Consider the following 18,888-nt stretch of genomic DNA (forward strand, 5'->3'; position numbering starts at 1 on the left):
ATGTATTATATTATTGACTCAATAATATAATACATGACTTTGAGAGTAGGCAATCTAGGCATTTTAACAAAATTGTGTGTGTGTGTGTGTGTGTGTGTGTGTGTGTGTGTGTGTGTGTGTGTGTGTGTGTGTGTGTGTGTGTGTGTGTGTGTGTGTGTGTGTGTGTGTGTGTGTGTGTGTGTGTGTGTGTGTGTGTGTGTGTGTGTGGTCTGTGGTCTGTTATTGTCTCATTATACCGCACTGTCAATGAATCAAAGTAAATATATAAGTCGTCATGAACACATCTGTCCATCAGACAGAGGGCTGCTGTGCCTCTTGTCATCCTTAATGGACGTCTCTTTAAAATAACCGCTCAGAGGAGAGGAGTTCTCATTTCTCTAATCGCCTGCTGCTTCCCCTCCTCTCTCCTCGGTTCCCCTACTCAGTCCTCCGCTCGCATCTCCTGTGGGCGGGACTAAGTATCGAGGATAGGAGTCGAGGAGGGGACATTTACAAATTGAGAAACCTCTTTAGTTTCAGTGCACAATGGGAATTATCAACCAAATCAACCAGTGAGTGTAATCAGTAATCATTTATTGACATGTGTGCAATTAGCATATCTGGGAAAGTATATTACATTTAATTTGAATGCTGATTAGGTGAAGGATGTGGGTGAGAAACACCTGTGTGTGTCTTTGATTTAATTGACATATTTTAAACATACAACTGTTAGTTTTTTAAAGAAATACATTTAAAATATAAGTTAAGTGTGCTTTATATATTGAATAGGCACTTACCCAAATAAACTTGATCGGTTGAGCCCTAATGTTTGTGCTTTTGAGTAATGTCCCCCCCCCATCAACTGATAAATGAGAAGAAAAACAACAGTCAGGTAACAGATGGCATCATACATACATTAGATATCATGTTTCATTAACTCCTAATCACATGATTGCAACTGCATATAAAAGTAGTACGGATTTCAAATTGGAATGCAGCAGTACCAGCTGTTTTAATACGGATTTACTGATATATGCATTACACACCACTCTAAAGTATTGATGGTAGAGACAAAGATGGAGGAAAGAAACCTGCAGTAGGATCCAACAAACTACACCGTGAAGCGTGCGTTGGTATTTACAAAGTCAGCAGAGGGTTTTGTGAATACAATATCAGAACTGTCTCTCACTTTGTCCTGCAGAACTCTGTAGGATAATGCTTTCATCTGAGAAAAATAAAATCAGTAATCAACAGGATAACTCATAGTATTACATGTTTTTACCCTGAAATATATCTGAGCAGAAATGTCAGCACACCAAATTTGAAATTAAGTAAGTGCCTTACTTTTATAAATAGAGTCAACAAGTTGGAAGTAAAGAGAAGAAAAAAGGAAGTCAGGACTCCAGGCAAGAGGAACGACTGGAAACGGAGAAAAGGGCAAAGACAAATGGCACGCCACATTACCGGGGTTATATCTTCAGTGATGGATCACTGTTAACAGCTCTACTGTATATCCATGAAATGTGTAGTATTATTGTTAGATGTATGTCGCCTCGGGCCGTGTGCTTTAGGGGATTCATCTATAGAATAACATATGTACATCTCTCAGAGACACACGCACACAGCGGGAGAGTCTGTCATGGTTATTTTAATTCTGCAGACACGACACCGAAACTGTTGGCGGGCAGATGTGTTTACATTGAGATGGGCATACACACTATGTATGTCAGAACGCTATGTGGAGATTTTTCAGGATAAGAACATACTCTGAAGATTGAAATGCTAACAGCTGGTGCTTTAGAATGTAACTTATTTTAATACTGAAAAGGAGATAAGTAAAACTGAAAATATCCATTATAAAGCCATATACGATGAGCAATTCATTCTTACTTTAAAAGCCTTATTTATGCTCTAGGATTTTAGTAATCTTGGTTAGTTTCCAGCTGAAAAGTCTCCACATCAAGAATGTAATCATGTACACAAGAATAATTTGATAGGAAAGCAATTGAACTTCAATAATCAGCTGCATCTAGACTGAATGTGAGAATAAAACACAGCACATGATAGAAGCGATGGGAGCAGAGAGGAGGGGAAGGTCAAAGATGTTGAGGCCTGAGGGTGAAAACATGGCATACTGTATCTATTATATAAATATATATATATATATATATATATTACAGAGACACTATAGGGTATCAAAACGTCCCTCATTCTGCTTATTCCCTTTAATACTGTGGCAATTACAGCTGTGGTCATCAAGCCAGTCACTGTAAAGAAATCCGCATATTGAAAGTCCCTTTTCTAAAGAAATGTAAAAAACTAAATATTAAGAACACCATTCAGAGACGAGCAACATTTGCAGGGGTCAAACAACATGTCATGCAGTGAGGAGTAAGATTTTCTTTAGACTTGTGTATGTTTTGTTCCAACATGAAATATTAATACAAAATAAAATAAAAACACCAACTTACTAAATAATGTATATCAGAGCTTTTTAAACAAGTTATGGCACATTTGAACAGATAGTGGGTAATGGCAACACATTTCACATTATTCAAGGATCAATTTCAGGTCATTAAGAAAAATGTATAAATAACATTTTTGGCATAAAACTCTCCATATATATCACTTTCATGCCATTTCATGCATTTCCTAACGTTATGGCACGATGCCCTAAATGTACTGTCTTTGTCAATCAATGATGAACACCTATAACATCTGGCATGAGGATTGATACTAAACATCTGTGATTTGTCAAGCAGGGTAAAAGGGATAGGAGGGCTTTGAATACTCATATCAACACAGCAAGTAAGACTCATGTGCAGAATACATTATCTGTACCATTTTTTAAATGACAATAAATAATCTTGTGTCATTAATAAATACACGGTGGATAACGTACATGAAAGGGGCCTTTAACAGTAAAGCAAGGCTTATTAAAAGCAAAACGACTCTTTTCAGGCAGTGAGTAAGACACCCATATGTCTAAGTGACAGTTAATAGGGGACTGTGATCATATTGAGGCAAATTAGAAAGTGAAACAAGGTGTAGAGTTTAAATGAGGTGACGCACCCAGTAATGTTATTATTTCCTTATGTTTAAATCTAATTGTTAATGTAATTAAACCCAATACTTTAATAACTTGATTTATGGTATATTAAAATGTCCTGTCTGACTTTGTCATAACAATTTCACCGTTAACAGTTGGGACATTTTTGATTCTCCTATTTTTTCGATGCATAATGTCATGATTAATACAAATGTTTTTCATTCTCAGAAATATAAATTGTAGAGGCGTTTAAATTGTATAATACTGTTAGTTTCAATCTAACCTACTTGAAACATTTGACCCTGATTAGATTTTTGGAAAGGTAAAATAAAGGCTTTAGTTAGAATTGGAAATTAATACAACATTTGGCATGACGTATGTTGTTTTAAATGTATATTTTCACATTTTGGAACTCCACTTAGCCTTGTTATGGAGGGTTAGAGGATAAGATTGATACAACTCTCTTAAGTACAGTGAATATGGACAACATGATTGTCATTGTTTTTTATATTCTTGTCCAAAATGTTCAAAAACCAAAGTGTAAAACAACATTTCTAGTTTTAATACGGTTATGTGTTTCATCGACCATTAACATCCTGCAAAATACCCAGTCATACATTTGTCAAACGCATAATGTTTTTGTTATACTTTTGTACAAATACAAGATATAACTTGTATATTGGAGATTGTCCCTCTGCTTGCGGTCGTTAGCTAAGCTAACTGGCTGTAGCTTCATATTAACTGTACAGACATTAGAGCGGTGATAATCTCCTCTAACTCTCAGTAAGAAACAAAGCATAACCTCAAATGTGAAACTGATACTTCAACATACCAACAGCTCACATTCTCCAGGAAATTCAAGCTGAACAATTGAGAAGTTACTTACATCACATGTCATGATGTATGGGTCATATTTTAGTACTTTATGTCTCATCTCTTATAGTGGGCACCTGTATAACATAACACTCGACTGTCACAGCCACAGACTGAGCTGTAACTTTGCCAAAATAAGGGATTGTCTTAGTTGAATGCATGTTCATTGCTAAAGGAAGTGTGTACGTGATGAAGCTACAGTTGCAAAACACATGTGAGTGTGTGTCTAAGTGAGATAGGTGAAGAGGTAGGGTCAGCAGAGATCCCAGGCTATAGTTGCCTGATGGGGGGGAGGTTGAGGGTCTCCAGAGCGCTGTGGTAGAGCTCTCTCAACGCTCTCAACAGATGCAGACGACAAAACATCTGGTTGAACAGATGAGGCAGCGGCTCCTGGAGAGAGAGACAGAAAGACAAGGGGAAGAGGAAATGTGTGGGTGGGTTAAAGAAAGAGAAAGAAAAATAGGGATTTCAGACCAAAAGCAAGATTTAGAAGAAACTCATACTACATACAACTGGTAGGTTTTTTTTCAACATTGTTTGAATGTTTGTCAGTCACAATGAAATAACCAGAACATAGCACACTAATCTCTGTTCAACAGTGGGGGAACATAGACAAAAACACCTGTTTAAAATTGTTTATAAATATATAAATTAAAAATAGTAATATTCACCAAAACGCACTGACTCACATCTCCTGAGCTCATATTTCCCTTTCAGTGAATAAACACGGTCATATATACTGTACAAGTACAAGACTACGTTTATTGACGACAGTGTATAAATGATCAAAAGTAAATGTATCCTCACCCCCAGCACATGGACTCTGTTGTAGTACGAGCTGAAGTCTTTACTGAGAGACACGAGGAATTTACAGATCTGAGGAACACAAACAAGAGTTAGAAAAACATAATGATGTATAAACAAATCAATGTATATACATAAACATAACAGCCAAGTTTGGTTTAATGCCCCTCTTTGTTTAGTGATAAATGAATCTCAATCCCCTGACCTGTTCAGTCTTAATGTTGACTCTGGCTCCTCCCCTTTCACAGTCTAACGCTTGTCCTGATTGGTCCAGCTGCTCGGAGAATGTAATGAGGTAATTGAACAGCAGAAGCCACTCGCCCTGTCAGTCAAAACACAGACAGCATGGAAGGATTAACACTGAAGTGTGTCTGAGGAAAGTGAGAAGAGTTTAACGTATTTTTAATAAAACAACATGGTACCTCCTCTTTCAGAGCAGAGAAGTCCAGCTTGGAGGTGTCAGGGATTTCTGGGTAGAGACCTGCAGGTAAACAGCCAGAAACACGACATGACAAATAGAATACGATACAATTCAACAATGCTAAATGATCAGTTTCTGTGGTTTTATGTATGTATTTTTTTGTTATTTATTCTACAAACTACTGACAACATTTCTCTGTGTTGGAATTCAACAGACACTGGAATGGAATGTCTGTTGAGGTCTCTTCATTTTTTCCAGAGCTATTTGATTTTCTTAAAATGAAATAAAATACTAAAATAAACAAACCCCAAAAAATTATTTATTTATTTTATCGGGCTGCCTCTCCAACAGACCCGTTCAATTATATTAGCACTTAAAGGTGGGGTAGGTAAGTTTGAGAAACCGGCTCGAGATCGCTAGAATTTGAAAATACACAACCGGAGAAAATCTGCCACTTCCTCACAGAGCCCCTCCTCCAACACACACGAACGCGCACATGACCAATGAGGGCACGAGATAAGTTTGTGCCCCGATGGAAGGCTGACAGACAGGTAACAATCCAATCCGATTGGTTGTACTTTTTACAGTATTACGGCTTCTACAGATGACATTTTGTTATGGATTTTTTGTCAAAGCACTTAAGATATTCATTGCTATCGGGATGTTAAGAGCATTCCATGGAATATAACAAAAAGTGTATCTCGAGCCGGTTTCTGAAACTTACCTACCCCACCTTTAATGTATAGTTTTATCTTAGTTTATCATATTACATCATCATTTATCGGTTGAGAAAAATTGGAGTCTGTAAAGTAACTCGCTGAGGAAAAAAGTGCAATAGTTGCATCTGAAATGTAGTGGGGTATAAATATAAGGTAGCAGAATACAAAAATACTAAGTAAAGTACAAAACACTCAACGAAAAACGTACTATAACTACTTAGTAGTAGTTGAATGACTTGGACACTTTTTTTTACCACAGGTCTTTCCCTACTGTCAGACATCTTCTTGTATGATAAGAAAAGTAGATTAACTATCATTTGTCTAACATTGTAACTTCTATAGGAAGTTAGGGCATAAGACCACTGATGAAAAGACACCACTGTCCTGCATTTCTCCGTTTACCTACAGGACCAAAGTGGCAGCAAATCTTTGATGTCTCTTTTTATTAACAGTGATAATATAGAGCTAGCTCACCACATTCATTGTCTGTATTGATTTCTTTCAAATGTGTGACGGAACACTTTTACAAGAGAGCAATACATTCAGCCTGTGATCTATCCGAGCATATCATCACACTCCTGCTGAACTCTTATGACTCTTGCTGTGCCTTCTTCTTTTTAACTGAAATATTGATTTAAATGTGATGAAGTATGCCTTGTCTCTTTAAATGCTTAGACTAAGTGAATGCTGCCAGGCCGCAGCAGTCTGAGTTAGAGGATTGTCACGTCGTTGACCAGAGGAATGAAACATGAATCTCTTGCATAACTCACCCTTCTCCACCCCTCTCTCGTAGCTGTCGAACAGAGTGTGCAGTCTGGCACAGTTATACATCACAAACACTCCTCCTCTCGGCCCTTTGGTGGACACGCCATCTTCCCTCTGGACGTCCAGTGTCACCTAAACAGACAGCTGTCAATCATTCTGGCACCACTTGTAAAAATTCAGAGCACATTGTCATCAGTGACCTTATTCTAATGAACCAATATGGCACTTTTTGACAAATACACATCAATTAAATGCATGGTCTGATGTTAGCACCCATCATTGGAGGTGGCACATACAAGAGAATAACTCAGTGCGAGTGAATGTGTGTTTTTCCTGTAAATACGTGGATAACATTGAATGACTACATTTTTCACAACCACACAGCTGATGATGACTCACAGGACTGGTGTGGACCGTTGACAGCAGCTCAAATCTGACGGTGGCAGAGGTCATGACCCTGATGATGTCATCCCACGTCTGACCTACAAGAGGACAAAAAGGAGGAGGTTGTATTTCACTGCAGGACACTCATTTCATATTCAGCATCTGTCAGTTCAATGTGAGAACTGAGGAGCATATGATTACACATTTTTGATCATGTCTTAGGTCAAGTTTTTTAAGGTTTTCTGGAACACACCTACGTGATAAGGCCCAAAGATTCCAATTTCATGGTCTACAAAATGTTCAAAACATTTGAGAAGAATAAAAGAACTCGTAAATATCATAAAACATTGTTTATTTTGTGTTTTAGAGTTATTATAATGATCAGATTATTAAAGTATTTTCCTCACGCACGCCTCTAATTTGTGTTCAAGTAGGATTGATCTATTAGCTCATCACGGTGAGAGTAGACTTGTATGGTTAAGGACATTTTGTGTATCTGGAGTCGACTTCTCTCTCTCAACAGAAGATATAAGAGACATTTAGGAGAAAGTTGCTTCTGAGGCACATTACAAAGAGGATGTACATAAATACGCACCTTCTACTTGATCTCCATACTTCATCTCTGAGGCCTCCTTCATCTGCCCTCTTCTCAGCCTGCAGGAGAGGAAACCAAGGCGCTTTTTAGACATGTACACAGACAGCTGGGCTAAAATGACGTGATATCACAGAGATCTCTTAAAGCCCTATTAACACCAACGAGTGTGCTTTTAATTTAGTTTAATTAGAACTGCAATGTCACAGTGCAGACGAGATCCTAGTGAGAGTGTTTGGTGATGATAAACCTCTGTCTACTGGAGAGCATAACAGGGAGAGAGGAGGCGGACATTTAGAAGGAGACAGAAACTTTGAGAATACACAAGAGAGGAGGCAGACGGTGAGATGTGACTTACTGCAGATACTGTGCAGCGGTGAGGTGAGAGCCAGGAGTCTTCACCGGCCCACACACCAGATGTCTCTGCAGACACAGAGACAAGAGCAGGTAAAGATAGGAACACAAGGTAATACGTACGTGTGTGTGTGTGTGTGTGTGTGTGTGTGTGTGTGTGTGTGTGTGTGTGTGTGTGTGTGTGTGTGTGTGTGTGTGTGTGTGTGTGTGTGTGTGTGTGTGTGTGTGTGTGTGTGTGTGTGTGTGTGTGTGTGTGTGTGTGTGTGTGTGTGTGTGTGTGTGGTTACCTGTGTGTGTGTCGCTCCACTGGCTCTCCACAGCACTGCTATCTGCTGCTGGCGGAACTCATCCTGACAGGAAGTCACATGTAACACTGTTGCCATGGCTACCTATAGAAGAGGAAGCAAGGGCATATGAATCAATGCTTTGTTTTATGTCATTTTTAATGAGAATTTTTTTTTAAACTGCATAGTGTGTGTGTCTTACTGTGCAGTCAGCAGTGGCTCGGTCCAGCTGCGCCAGGTGGGAAACACTGTCTCTGTGAACTGGAACAGATACACAAACATGTCCTACCAGTTAACATTACATGCCAACTATCTGTTTCGCTACTCTTCTATTAAAGGCATGGTAACAATGGTTTGAAGGAAATAGTTAAGCATTTTGTGAATAACACTAATTAAAGTTCTATCATAGTTGAGGGACTTAACTCATATTTGTATTTTAAATGTTTACGGTGGAGTTTTGACCTCTAGGAGTGCTAAGTAGTGATTAAATGTTGGTTGTTAAAGGACCCATTAAGAGGACCCATCTTGATGACGTGTTAAACTGTTCTGCTAGTATTTCACACAGTTCCACTGATTGATAGGTGGCAGTAATGCTCTAATATACACAGTACAAGAAAAACATGCCATTTGGTTATTAAAAGTGATTGTAACATCATAGGAAGTAGGAAACTACTATGGGGACCTTTAAGTATAGAGTTGGAAACAGCTAGCTTAGCTCAGCATAAAGACTTGAAGCAGGGGGAGCAGTTAGCCTGACTTTACCCAAAGGTAACAACAAGCTCATGAATAAATATGTCATATCTTGTTTGTTGAAAACATGTCTTTGAGGCCTCACCTGTGCAGGTACCGATGCTGGGGTCGTATCCCAGCAGCCCCTCCTCCTGGAACACGCGTTTCAGGTTAACCCTGAGGCCTCCCTCATTCTCCCCTTCCTCTGCCTTCCTCCCTCCTCCTCCGCCTCCGCCACCGCCTCCTCCTCCTCCTCCGCTGGTTCTCCTGCCTCTTTCTGTTTCCCTCTCTTTGTATGGGGAGTTCTCCAGCGCCTCCTGAATCTTCTCCTCCCGCTCCTCATTGGTCCAGTTGGCTGGAGCTGTCGGCCAATCGATGCCCAGGGCTCGGAGAAAGGTGATGATGTCGCTGTCTTCAGGAAGCGTGGGGCAGTAAGACACTGCCAATCTGGAACAGGTAAAGAGGTTTTAGTGATTGAAGTGGGGTTTCCTTCTATGGCTGATAATTAGACTTATATTTTATACACAGATGATGGAACAATTCATTTGACTGATGAACATTAATAAGTAAGAAAAGATTGAAACAAAGCCTAAAAATGTATCCCCAATACCCATACAAGCAACAAAACACAAGGTTTTTTCTTGTTGATAATAAACAACATAATTTAAAGACCCCTTGATAGAGTAAAACTATTAAAGTTTTAGGCACAAGATAGTTCAGAAATGTGGGATTAACCTGTAGATTTACCCTTGTCTTCTCAGCAGCGCCCCCATGTGGTCAGCCAGCAGAACAGTCCTCAGCTGGCCCAGGGTCAGTGTGTCAGGAGTGGGTGTGTTGGGTTTAGGGTGCAGCGCGGGGCAGTTGAGCACCACACAGCCCTGCCTCTGGCCCGAGGGCTTCAGGTACTCTGTGGCTGCATCTGCCAGGACAGCTTTGAAGGCTGCAGCCCGGTCCACCCTCACCCTCAGACCCTCACCCGTTACCTCCCCACCGGCCACAGGGAGAACCCCACTGCCACGCAGGGACAGGACCCTGGACATCACTGCTGGAGGGACCTGGGCGGAGATAGCAGGTAATTATAGACTAATGTATGCATGCATGAATTCAACTTTATGTGAGAAGGGGGAAAAAAGGAATTGTAGGTAATTGTTTATCACTTTTAGTTAACTAATCATATGTAGAATTACACAACACATGGTAAACAGTACAGTTCAATGTATTGAACATGAGCTCAGCTCAGAAATAAAAATGCATCAGCACAATAAGTCATGTAATGATTGAATTACAATGGATAGGGTGCCTAATATAAAGTATAGCACCAAATGTATATATTTAAAAGAAGGTTTTTGTGTGCATATGCATACAAACTAGAGGTGGTTTGATACAGTGAAATAGCATGCAACTGACATAAGAGGATATTGTACTAGCATGTCATTTAAAACCTTAGTTCACATAGATGTGCCTGTCTAAAAAACGTTTCCCCTTGCATTTGTGTTCATGATCTTATAGAGATGCATATCAATGTCACTGGAAACATATCAGATGTTGGCATCTGCATAACATGGTGTGCTGTGTGCTCTGCATGTGTGACCATGTGTGTCATCCCTTCAATTATATTCTATCAGTATACATGTTGACAACATGTCAACAAGATGATGTTGTTGATGTCACATGTTGATACATCATAGAAACATTTGTTAGTATTTATAAGGAGACATAATCTTAGTTGCGTCCTATTTTGAGAAAGACTGACACGAACAAGCTATGCAGGCCTCCGTGTGTTAATGTTGCTGCACAGTTAGACTTGCTTCTCTGGCTTGCCGCTCTATGCGTGTTTGACCCATATTTCATCTGCAGCTCACGGGTTAATAATTACTGCCGCAGGCTGTTCATGTCTGGTCGATCATGATGGGGCAAAGTCAACGGCCACTGATCAATTCAGCTGTCTCAGTACCACTCAAACATTAACATTTGGGGATTTGAAGGATTCAAGTCAGCATTCCGTTATGTTTTTCTGTCAGCTGAACTCAGCTGAGCGTTATGAAGCAGATAGTTCCTGTCCCCAGCCCCTACTGGCCAGGTCACGTTCCGAACAGTGAAAGCTCCTTCCGACCATTTAAATATTAATGCGTTAAACAAAAACACCGTCACCACAGCGAACACCAGGGGAACTTTAATGCTGAGTGGAAGAATACAGTGTCAAAGCGTGACAAGTTTCAACTGGCTAATGTCTAACACCAGCTAGCGTTTCATGAGAGGACTATGGGTATGAAGCGGTTTTATATGAATATATCGTTAACATTAAACGTATTAAACACCACACACTGTACAATAAACCCCTTCATAATAACGTTACTAGAAAACCCAACAGCCAAGTACCAGTCAAACCAACCTGCCCGTCCGCATACAGCGTGTTGAGCATCGTGGTTGGCGACAAGAAGTCCCTGTTCCGGAGGTTTTTAGCGCTGCTCTCCTTGAACCATAGCTTCTCCGTCTCAGGGAAGATCCTGTCGCCGTTTTCCCGGCTGCCATCGAGGACATCCTCTCGTTTCCCCCGCAGTGCGGAGCTCAGCGCCCGGACGGTCGGGGTGATCCGGAGGGGCGAATACTCCTCGGTGTTCTCCATCAGCAACACTAACAGGTGAGCTAGCACTGTCAGGCTATCAGCACATCCACACCCTGCTCATTCCCTCCGTTCAGACCCGGTGTCACTGCTCGCTGTGATGCAGGCTTTACTAAGGTCCAACACCGCTGCACATGTCAGTTACAGCCCTACGGGGAACCGCTGATCGATGTCAGATATCGGCTGTGAAGAAGGACTGCATTGGATGTTTTTTTCTTCCTTTGCGGAACTAGTGAAGTGCAATCCGTGTTTCTCCCGAGGTGAATTTCCGTGTCGGACCAGTGGATATGCTTAATAGCTTAATAGCGCCCTCCAGTGTGTGGCAGAGTAACTGCAACTGTATGGCCAAAACCTTGTGGACACACTTGTCTGTATTATGTTTGAGCAATATTTCCTGTGCAATCATGTGCCTACCTAACCTTTCTCCTTTTTTCATTTAAATATGTTGCTCTTCAATTGAATTGATCATTATGATTTTAATGTTAAACATCTACAGGCCACATGCTAAATATTTACACTCTTGATCTTCTCCTTAGATCACTATTCTAAGGTTGTCGTGATTGATGTTGCTGTAAATGATTGTTTGCTATTGTAGTAAAGTGTTTTTATTGCATGTACAGCACTTTGGCTCGACCAAAAATCGTTTTAAAATGTGCTATATAAATAAAACGTGATTTGTTTTGATTTGAATAGCCCCTTTTAGGTGAGTGTCACTCAGGTCTCAACAAGCACCCGGGAACATTGGAGGAGGAGGAGGAGGAGGAGGAGGAGGAGGAGGAGGAGCAGTACAGCCCACCAGAACACATGCAGCCCTTCAACACCAGTACGTTAAAGTTTTAAGGAAAAATGCAAACCTGCAGGATCCTGAGGTCCAAAACGTACAGATCACGTTAAACATTGAAAGAAAACACTGCACTGAGACATAATTATAAGAACTTGGCTTGGGAACTGGAGGGTCACTGGTTTCAGTAACCAAATCAAAGTGGGGACTGGTACCCTGTGGCCATTTATATAATAAATGCCCACTGCATCTTATATTAAGATAGGTCAAATGCTAAATCTACATTTCTCTGCGTGTGCATTGCTGTGTATCTGAGTGACGATTGAACGTGGACGCGATTCAAATCCTACATTTCCATAAACAAATATATATATTTAAATAATGTATACACATTTTAAAAGGCATAAACTTGGTGGTTTTGGGCTTTGGCTGAGGCATCAGTATCTGTGTGGTGTCTGTAGAAACTGCAAACACTGTCAGTACATCCCAAAATATACCAAACTGCCCTTTATAGTCAGACAAATAGCCCACACATTTAAGATGTAAAATAATCTGAAACTGAGCACTGTGGCCACAAACTGCCACAGAATGAGGAAGCATTTTGTGCCTCCTCCAAGTCATGTGAAAAGTTGCTACTTCCACCCATCAGAAATACTCGTTCTGCAGAAAGTCGTACCAGAGAATGTAATGATGATAGAAAACACACCTCAATCAGACACAGCAGAAACAGTGTAACACTTGACAAAACAGCGTTTATTAGTTTTTACACTGCTCCAACAGTTTGACAGTTTCAAAGAAGAGAGACTGAATAAGTTACTGATATATAGCGAAAGTAAAAAGGCACTGACAGTTACCATCGTTGATTATGAACCCTGCTTTCAGGAGTGTTCGTGGTGGAGGACGCCGGGCTGCAGAGGCTGATGGACCATGAAAAGGAAATGCAGGACAATCTGATGAGTCAGCTGATCATGCATGAAAGGATCAGCTGAGGAAACCACGAGAGACACCCCGGACTCCTGGACGGGATACTGTTGAGGTTCCCTTCACCTCACTGCCCTGACACTTCCTTTGGGAGCGACATTGGAGAGCGTTATTCAGGTGAAGGGAACACCAGCTGATGTGCCTAAGCCCTCATATTTTTTATTTTAACAGAATATTTCAACAGTGTGCCAAAAGATAACTGAGATCATGTCCTCTTTAACGTGGACTCTGCTCAGTTGTGTCTAATACAAATCCAGGACACACTACAGTCATGCTCTCTGACTCACTGCTCATATAATGTAGTGTTTTTATCATTTTATTTAACCTTAAAACGATACCATTATAAAGTGACTGTAGCTAAACATACCAAAGGACTATGAAGCTGCATCATAATAATAAAGACATTTAATATGACAACATTCCCCCTAAAAAAGAATGTTAAATATAAATTCCAATGCAATTTTACATTTAAATATGGCCAGGGAGACCCGTGATACTGCAAACCTTTTTCTATCCTAACAATAAAGATAACAACGGGACCTTTTCATGCTTGTTTTTATATTCAAATAATGTACCAGAATTTAAAGAAAGCATTTCTGTGTCAACAATTAATACCATATCGTATTTTAGCTGTGCTGCCCGAAGTAAGGGAAAACAAGAGTAAGCTATAAATGCTAAATGGGAAATGTACTCAATAACTGAACAAACATAAGGAGAATAATACAAAATATATACATTTAGAGTTATTATACAGAAAACACAAAAGGAATGTCCACTTTAAAAAGTGAGAATTCCAAATGATGTGCAGTTGGTGCTAGAGGTGTCATTCTTTGCTGACACGAAATTCCCGGTTGCGTTTCCTGTTCTCAGCAATCCGGGAGAAAACGTGTCATTGAGGAAAAGCACCTTCAAACTCAGTCTTTACACTCCTATGCATCCGGGTCAAAATGGAAAAGCAGCATATAACAGAGACCATGGTATTCATTTGACTTTCCTTTTGTGTTTGAGAGAAACAAAACCAATTCACTTTGAACCATCTCCATCAGAATGTGTAGACTGGTATAAGCTAAACTGGTTTTGGTTTTATCCTCAGTCAACTGAGGCATGTATACTGTATACTTCTCTATGCCGTTACCAGTGTTATAAATCAATCGTTTTTTCCCCTAAAGAACAATAAAGTTAAACTGATTTAAGAAATTCCGAGTAATCTCCTTTGATCAATGATTTGTGAGGAACCTTCTTGTTGATAGAAAAGTGCTCTAACTCCGCCGGTGTGCTCAGGACGTCCTGTGCATCATGGGATGGAAACGGAGCCTATAACCAGCTGGAGCTCAGAATTACAGCTGCATTATGGGTTCCGTTACAATCCCACCCACTAAAACGAGCTCCAGGCCCGGGCTCGGGTCATCAGGTTAACACAGCTAAAAAGAAAAGGAACAGCTGAAGCCTGCAAGTGACAAGTCCAATGATTATATTACATTGTTTTTGGATTACAGAAAATATGTCTGATGAATTCGATATGTAAAATATGTGATTGGTAAAGGACAGCATTCTACAAAACCCAATTCATTAAGTTAGAAATGTGCGAAGATGGACCCTTTAAATCCATTCTAAACAGGTTGAATTAAGCGTATTAGCCAAGAACGTGATATACATAATGCTGGTTGTTTTTTAAGTTAAACATCAAAACTATTTGTGTTACTAGCTCCTCCAGTTTTCACCTTCAGACACAGAACTGTAGGGTTATCTGAAATCACGGGTTATTGGTTTAACATAAAACAAGATCATCCATCAACTCAGCTGTAAGTGGTTGAAAAGTCGCCACAAATCCATGTAAGCACATTTAGTTTTTACAAAGGAAAGCACCAAAAATGCTTATGATCAAACTGAAAGTATTGATGTCTTATGAAATTGGTTTGTGAGAAAATATGATGCAATTATTGCTACATTTTTCAATCTAAGCACACTTCAAAATCATTGGAAATCACAATGCATTGTTGATGTAGTCTTTTTTAAGTAAACCGTATATACAGCGGCTGTGAAAAGGTTTTCATGTCTGGTCAGACAATATTTGCAAATGTGTATCTTAGCAACTGATAGAGATAAGATCAATCTTAAAGGAAGTACTGGTAATTGTTTATCAAGTTTTCCCAGACTGTCCGTTGGATGAGGAATGCCTATCTCTTACAGAATCACAAAGGTAGCTCTTTGTCTTTTTGAAATGGTGCACCATCTTGAAAAACCTGTTGTATCATCTGTTAGGAGCCGGGAAATAAATAGAAAGTTAAGTAGCAGTTAGGGCCGCGAGAGGTCAGCAAGGACGACAAGGAAGAAAGATTGAATGACAAATGATAGGGGAGTGCTGGAGAGAAGACGTTTACATCATATGACTCTCGTGGCTAAAAATAGCCTTTAGACACTTGTTCGAAGCAGCGTTCATTTCTCATGTTCTCAAAGGTTTGAAAAAGCCTGAAAATGAGAACTCAATCTGGACAGAAAAGAGGCAGTTGGTGAAAACAGAGAGGACTTTGATGACCTTTCACTTTGTCACTTTGACTTCCACCCTTGATAAAGAGGGCTTTGCCGGACAATATAAAGACAGTTGAAACATCAGGCAGTTTGACAAGCAGCACAATGAGATGTGTGAGAAGAATGTAAGGACAAAGTGAAACAAGTCAAAGCAGGACAAAGGGAGAGGTGAAATGAGGACTCTGATAAAGCCAATAGTGAAAGCAAAGTGGAAATAAAGAAAGACACGGGTATAAATAAAACACTCACATGATTGTAAAGTTTGAATAATAGTTTCTAAGAGTTGTTCAGCTCACCAACATCTCGGAGCAGCAGCGTCCTCCTCTGTTGTCCCATCTGCCAGCAACTCAGGGAGTCACACTTCCTCTTTAAATACTCGCAGAGACTGATTTCACTTTCACTTCTCCTGACAGGACTCCCTCCCTTCTCCTGCTGGACAGACTTCACCACTACTGTCTTCATGTTGTCTTTTGAACGTTTCCTAATTTCAAATACACCCCAGGTCAACTTAAATGCTTACTTTTGTAAGGTGGTTTACATCTTTACCATTTGAAAATGTCATTATCGTGTGTTTTTATAAGAATGAAAAAGGCCAAAACATTTGTTCTGATTGTTCTGAAAGTATTTAAATCTTGTATGGACATACGTTTCTAACAGAACCATTTGAAACTTTCGCTCACTCTGTCAATGTTCAAAGGGTTCATTAAATGTAGGAAAAACACTATTATTTTGTATAACATATTGCATATGTTTGCATATCTTTTGATATAATCTTATGAGTTCATAGATCACTTGATTGTGCTCCTTTTAGTTTCTGAAGCAGAATTCTTTTTTTTTAGACTGCTTTTTTCCTTAAATGTCATCAAATGTATAGAAAACAGTAGTGCTATGTACCTTAATACTAAATGTATTACAACAACCTAAATTCTGTTTCCTTTGATCCGGAACAGCTCTGTTTGATGGAGTGTCCGGTGTTTGCAATTCTTTCAAAACACTATAACTACAGAATCTCTACTTTGTAGAATGTATAGTAGACAGAAATACTAAATGACAAATGGCTGCAGTAAAAGCTCGATTAACAAGAAATTGTTGCCAGAAATCCGCCAAAATACACAACAACCATGGCCTTTAGTTTCAAATATATACAAATGAAATACACAGATTCAAAAAGCAAGGCATGCAAGGGGAAACTGTTATAATCTACATGATCTGCATCACATGTCAGGCTACTCATCTCCCTCCTAAAGGCCATCACCGAGGATCAAGGTTTTCCTTTATGCTTGTGCAACAATTTAGAGGAAAGATCCACAGTATTGGTGTAAGGTTATCTTGCATGTAGACATATATTACAATAGAGTTGGTTTTTAAGGTGCCTATTGTGTATAGAGTTTAAATATTTGACAACAGACTGGACAAAAGGAAGCGATTCAGAAAAACAAGATGGTAGAGTAAGCAGTAAAGGATAAAGTACGATATAATTCTTTAGGGAGTAGCAGCAGTGGTTTAACTTTCATTTGATGATTTGCACGTCAAAAGTGGTCAGTTGTAATGGTTCAAATGGGTTTAATTTGGTTTAAAAGTATGATATTTTACACATGTATAGGTACAATGGTTTCAACAGCAATGTATGTATAAACAATTAACTTGCTTAACAATAAAATAAAGCTATTTAAATGCCATTATGTTTCATGAAACCTAGACATTTGGAAAGACTTTAACGTTTTAGTATTCCATGAATCATTGTGTGGTCTCCCATGTGAAACCCTGATCCTTCAGTTGGTATATCTGAACTGCTTCCTTGTGTGTTCATTAGTCTTTGACATGATGGATGATGTGAGACAGGTGTGTGTGTGTGTGTGTGTGTGTGTGTGTGTGTGTGTGTGTGTGTGTGTGTGTGTGTGTGTGTGTGTGTGTGTGTGTGTGTGTGTGTGTGTGTGTGTGTGTGTGTGTGTGTGTGAGAGCAGGTGAGCAGGTGTGAGCAGCAGAGTGTGACCGCAGCAGTCCCATCGGTCCGTCTGGGTGTCAGCCTGGAAAGTCCGGTGGATTCAGAGGGTACCTGATCCGTGGGAGGGACCCCCCAGTTCCCCCCCTCACCTGCCCGCTGCAGGGGGTCTCTGGGGAGTCCCTCCCACGCTTTGTCCTTCAGTAATTAACAGCTCAGCAGAAATGCAGGTGTGATCTGATTGGATGGACCGGCAACCAACTGGTCTTCTCCAAAGGGAATGTTAAAATGAATGCCACGTTGCACAGTTCTATTAATGATAAGGGTTTATCTTCTCAGAAACTCAATTCACAGTTTTAGTTTAACAAAGTATTAACAATCGCTAGCATGTAATACAGTTCTTGATTATTTTCAACACACATTTTAGAAAGTTATTTTTCCTGAAATGAGCCAGATAGCCAGATAAGTCATTTCTGTTACAAATCTGAGTCAGTGTACAGCCGGCCAGCTAAACATTTGAAAATGTGTCTACAGTAAGCTCTTATTTGCAATATTTTAGGTAGTATTTACATGTGTTAAAATTTGACCAGTCAGCGTTTGCAGTCATTTTTCAAGTGTCTCAATATAGTTTCCCTATATTTGAAGTGGTGGACAGTAGCTAGGTATATTGAGTCAATTGTACTATGAATACTATACTTTAAAGAAATCTTAATGGAAGATGGAATACTATAAGACTGTTTTGTTGGCATACTACACTATGAGATTTTTCATTACCTTTTCTGGCAAACAGTACAATGACTGTTTTTCAACTCAGCTGTGACCTTTGACATTTTATGATTTTTTTGGTCATTCTATACTTTGACCTATTTACAACATAATTTAGTGTGAATTTTGCATACTGTACTAAATAATGTATAGGATAATATTATTTTAAAAAGTATTATACGATGCTGTTCTTTTTAATCACCTAATGACATTCTATTACTTCTTTAAAGGAATAGAATATATTTTAATTAGTTGTTTATAACTGACTTTTTTTTCAATTTTCTTTGATTACTTTTTACAACATACAATGCTAT

At 39.5% G+C, this 18,888-nt stretch overlaps 1 protein-coding gene and 2 long non-coding RNA genes across 3 annotated transcripts; 1 reads left to right on the forward strand and 2 right to left on the reverse strand.

Annotated features, from left to right (window-relative positions):
- Positions 1 to 591: 591 nt before the first annotated feature.
- On the reverse strand, positions 592 to 11,829 carry dalrd3 (DALR anticodon binding domain containing 3). The gene is made up of 13 exons (XM_034087053.1): positions 11,346 to 11,829; positions 9,701 to 10,008; positions 9,060 to 9,400; positions 8,427 to 8,485; positions 8,228 to 8,329; positions 7,945 to 8,009; positions 7,590 to 7,648; positions 7,010 to 7,092; positions 6,616 to 6,742; positions 5,128 to 5,186; positions 4,911 to 5,027; positions 4,709 to 4,777; positions 592 to 4,291 (listed from the first exon to the last, which is right to left on the reverse strand). The coding sequence occupies exons 1-13, from the start codon at positions 11,577 to 11,579 to the stop codon at positions 4,172 to 4,174; spliced, it is 1,743 nt and encodes a 580-aa protein (XP_033942944.1). The 5' UTR covers positions 11,580 to 11,829; the 3' UTR covers positions 592 to 4,171.
- Positions 9,941 to 12,326, forward strand: LOC139434191 (uncharacterized). The gene is made up of 3 exons (XR_011643601.1): positions 9,941 to 10,025; positions 11,453 to 11,594; positions 12,270 to 12,326. It is a non-coding gene; the product is annotated as an uncharacterized lncRNA (long non-coding RNA).
- A 763-nt stretch (positions 12,327 to 13,089) lies between these two features.
- Positions 13,090 to 16,210, reverse strand: LOC117449399 (uncharacterized). Its single transcript, XR_004552482.1, has 2 exons — positions 16,164 to 16,210; positions 13,090 to 13,423 (listed from the first exon to the last, which is right to left on the reverse strand). It is a non-coding gene; the product is annotated as an uncharacterized lncRNA (long non-coding RNA).
- Between the last annotated feature and the right edge of the window lie 2,678 nt (positions 16,211 to 18,888).

This window comes from Pseudochaenichthys georgianus, chromosome 7 (assembly GCF_902827115.2).
Source record: "Pseudochaenichthys georgianus chromosome 7, fPseGeo1.2, whole genome shotgun sequence".
Lineage (NCBI taxonomy): Eukaryota > Metazoa > Chordata > Actinopteri > Perciformes > Channichthyidae > Pseudochaenichthys > Pseudochaenichthys georgianus.

Bases quoted from the DNA above. Each gene is read 5' to 3' on its own strand.
- dalrd3 (XM_034087053.1), bottom strand. From the start codon at position 11,579: ATGGAGAACACCGAGGAGTATTCGCCCCTCCGGATCACCCCGACCGTC. The intron at 8,486-9,059 runs GTGAGGCCTCAA...TATCTGTTCCAG, and splicing joins CAGCATCGGTACCTGCACAG to TTCACAGAGACAGTGTTTCC. The intron at 5,028-5,127 runs GTACCATGTTGT...TTTGACTGACAG, and splicing joins TCTCTGCTCTGAAAGAGGAG to GGCGAGTGGCTTCTGCTGTT.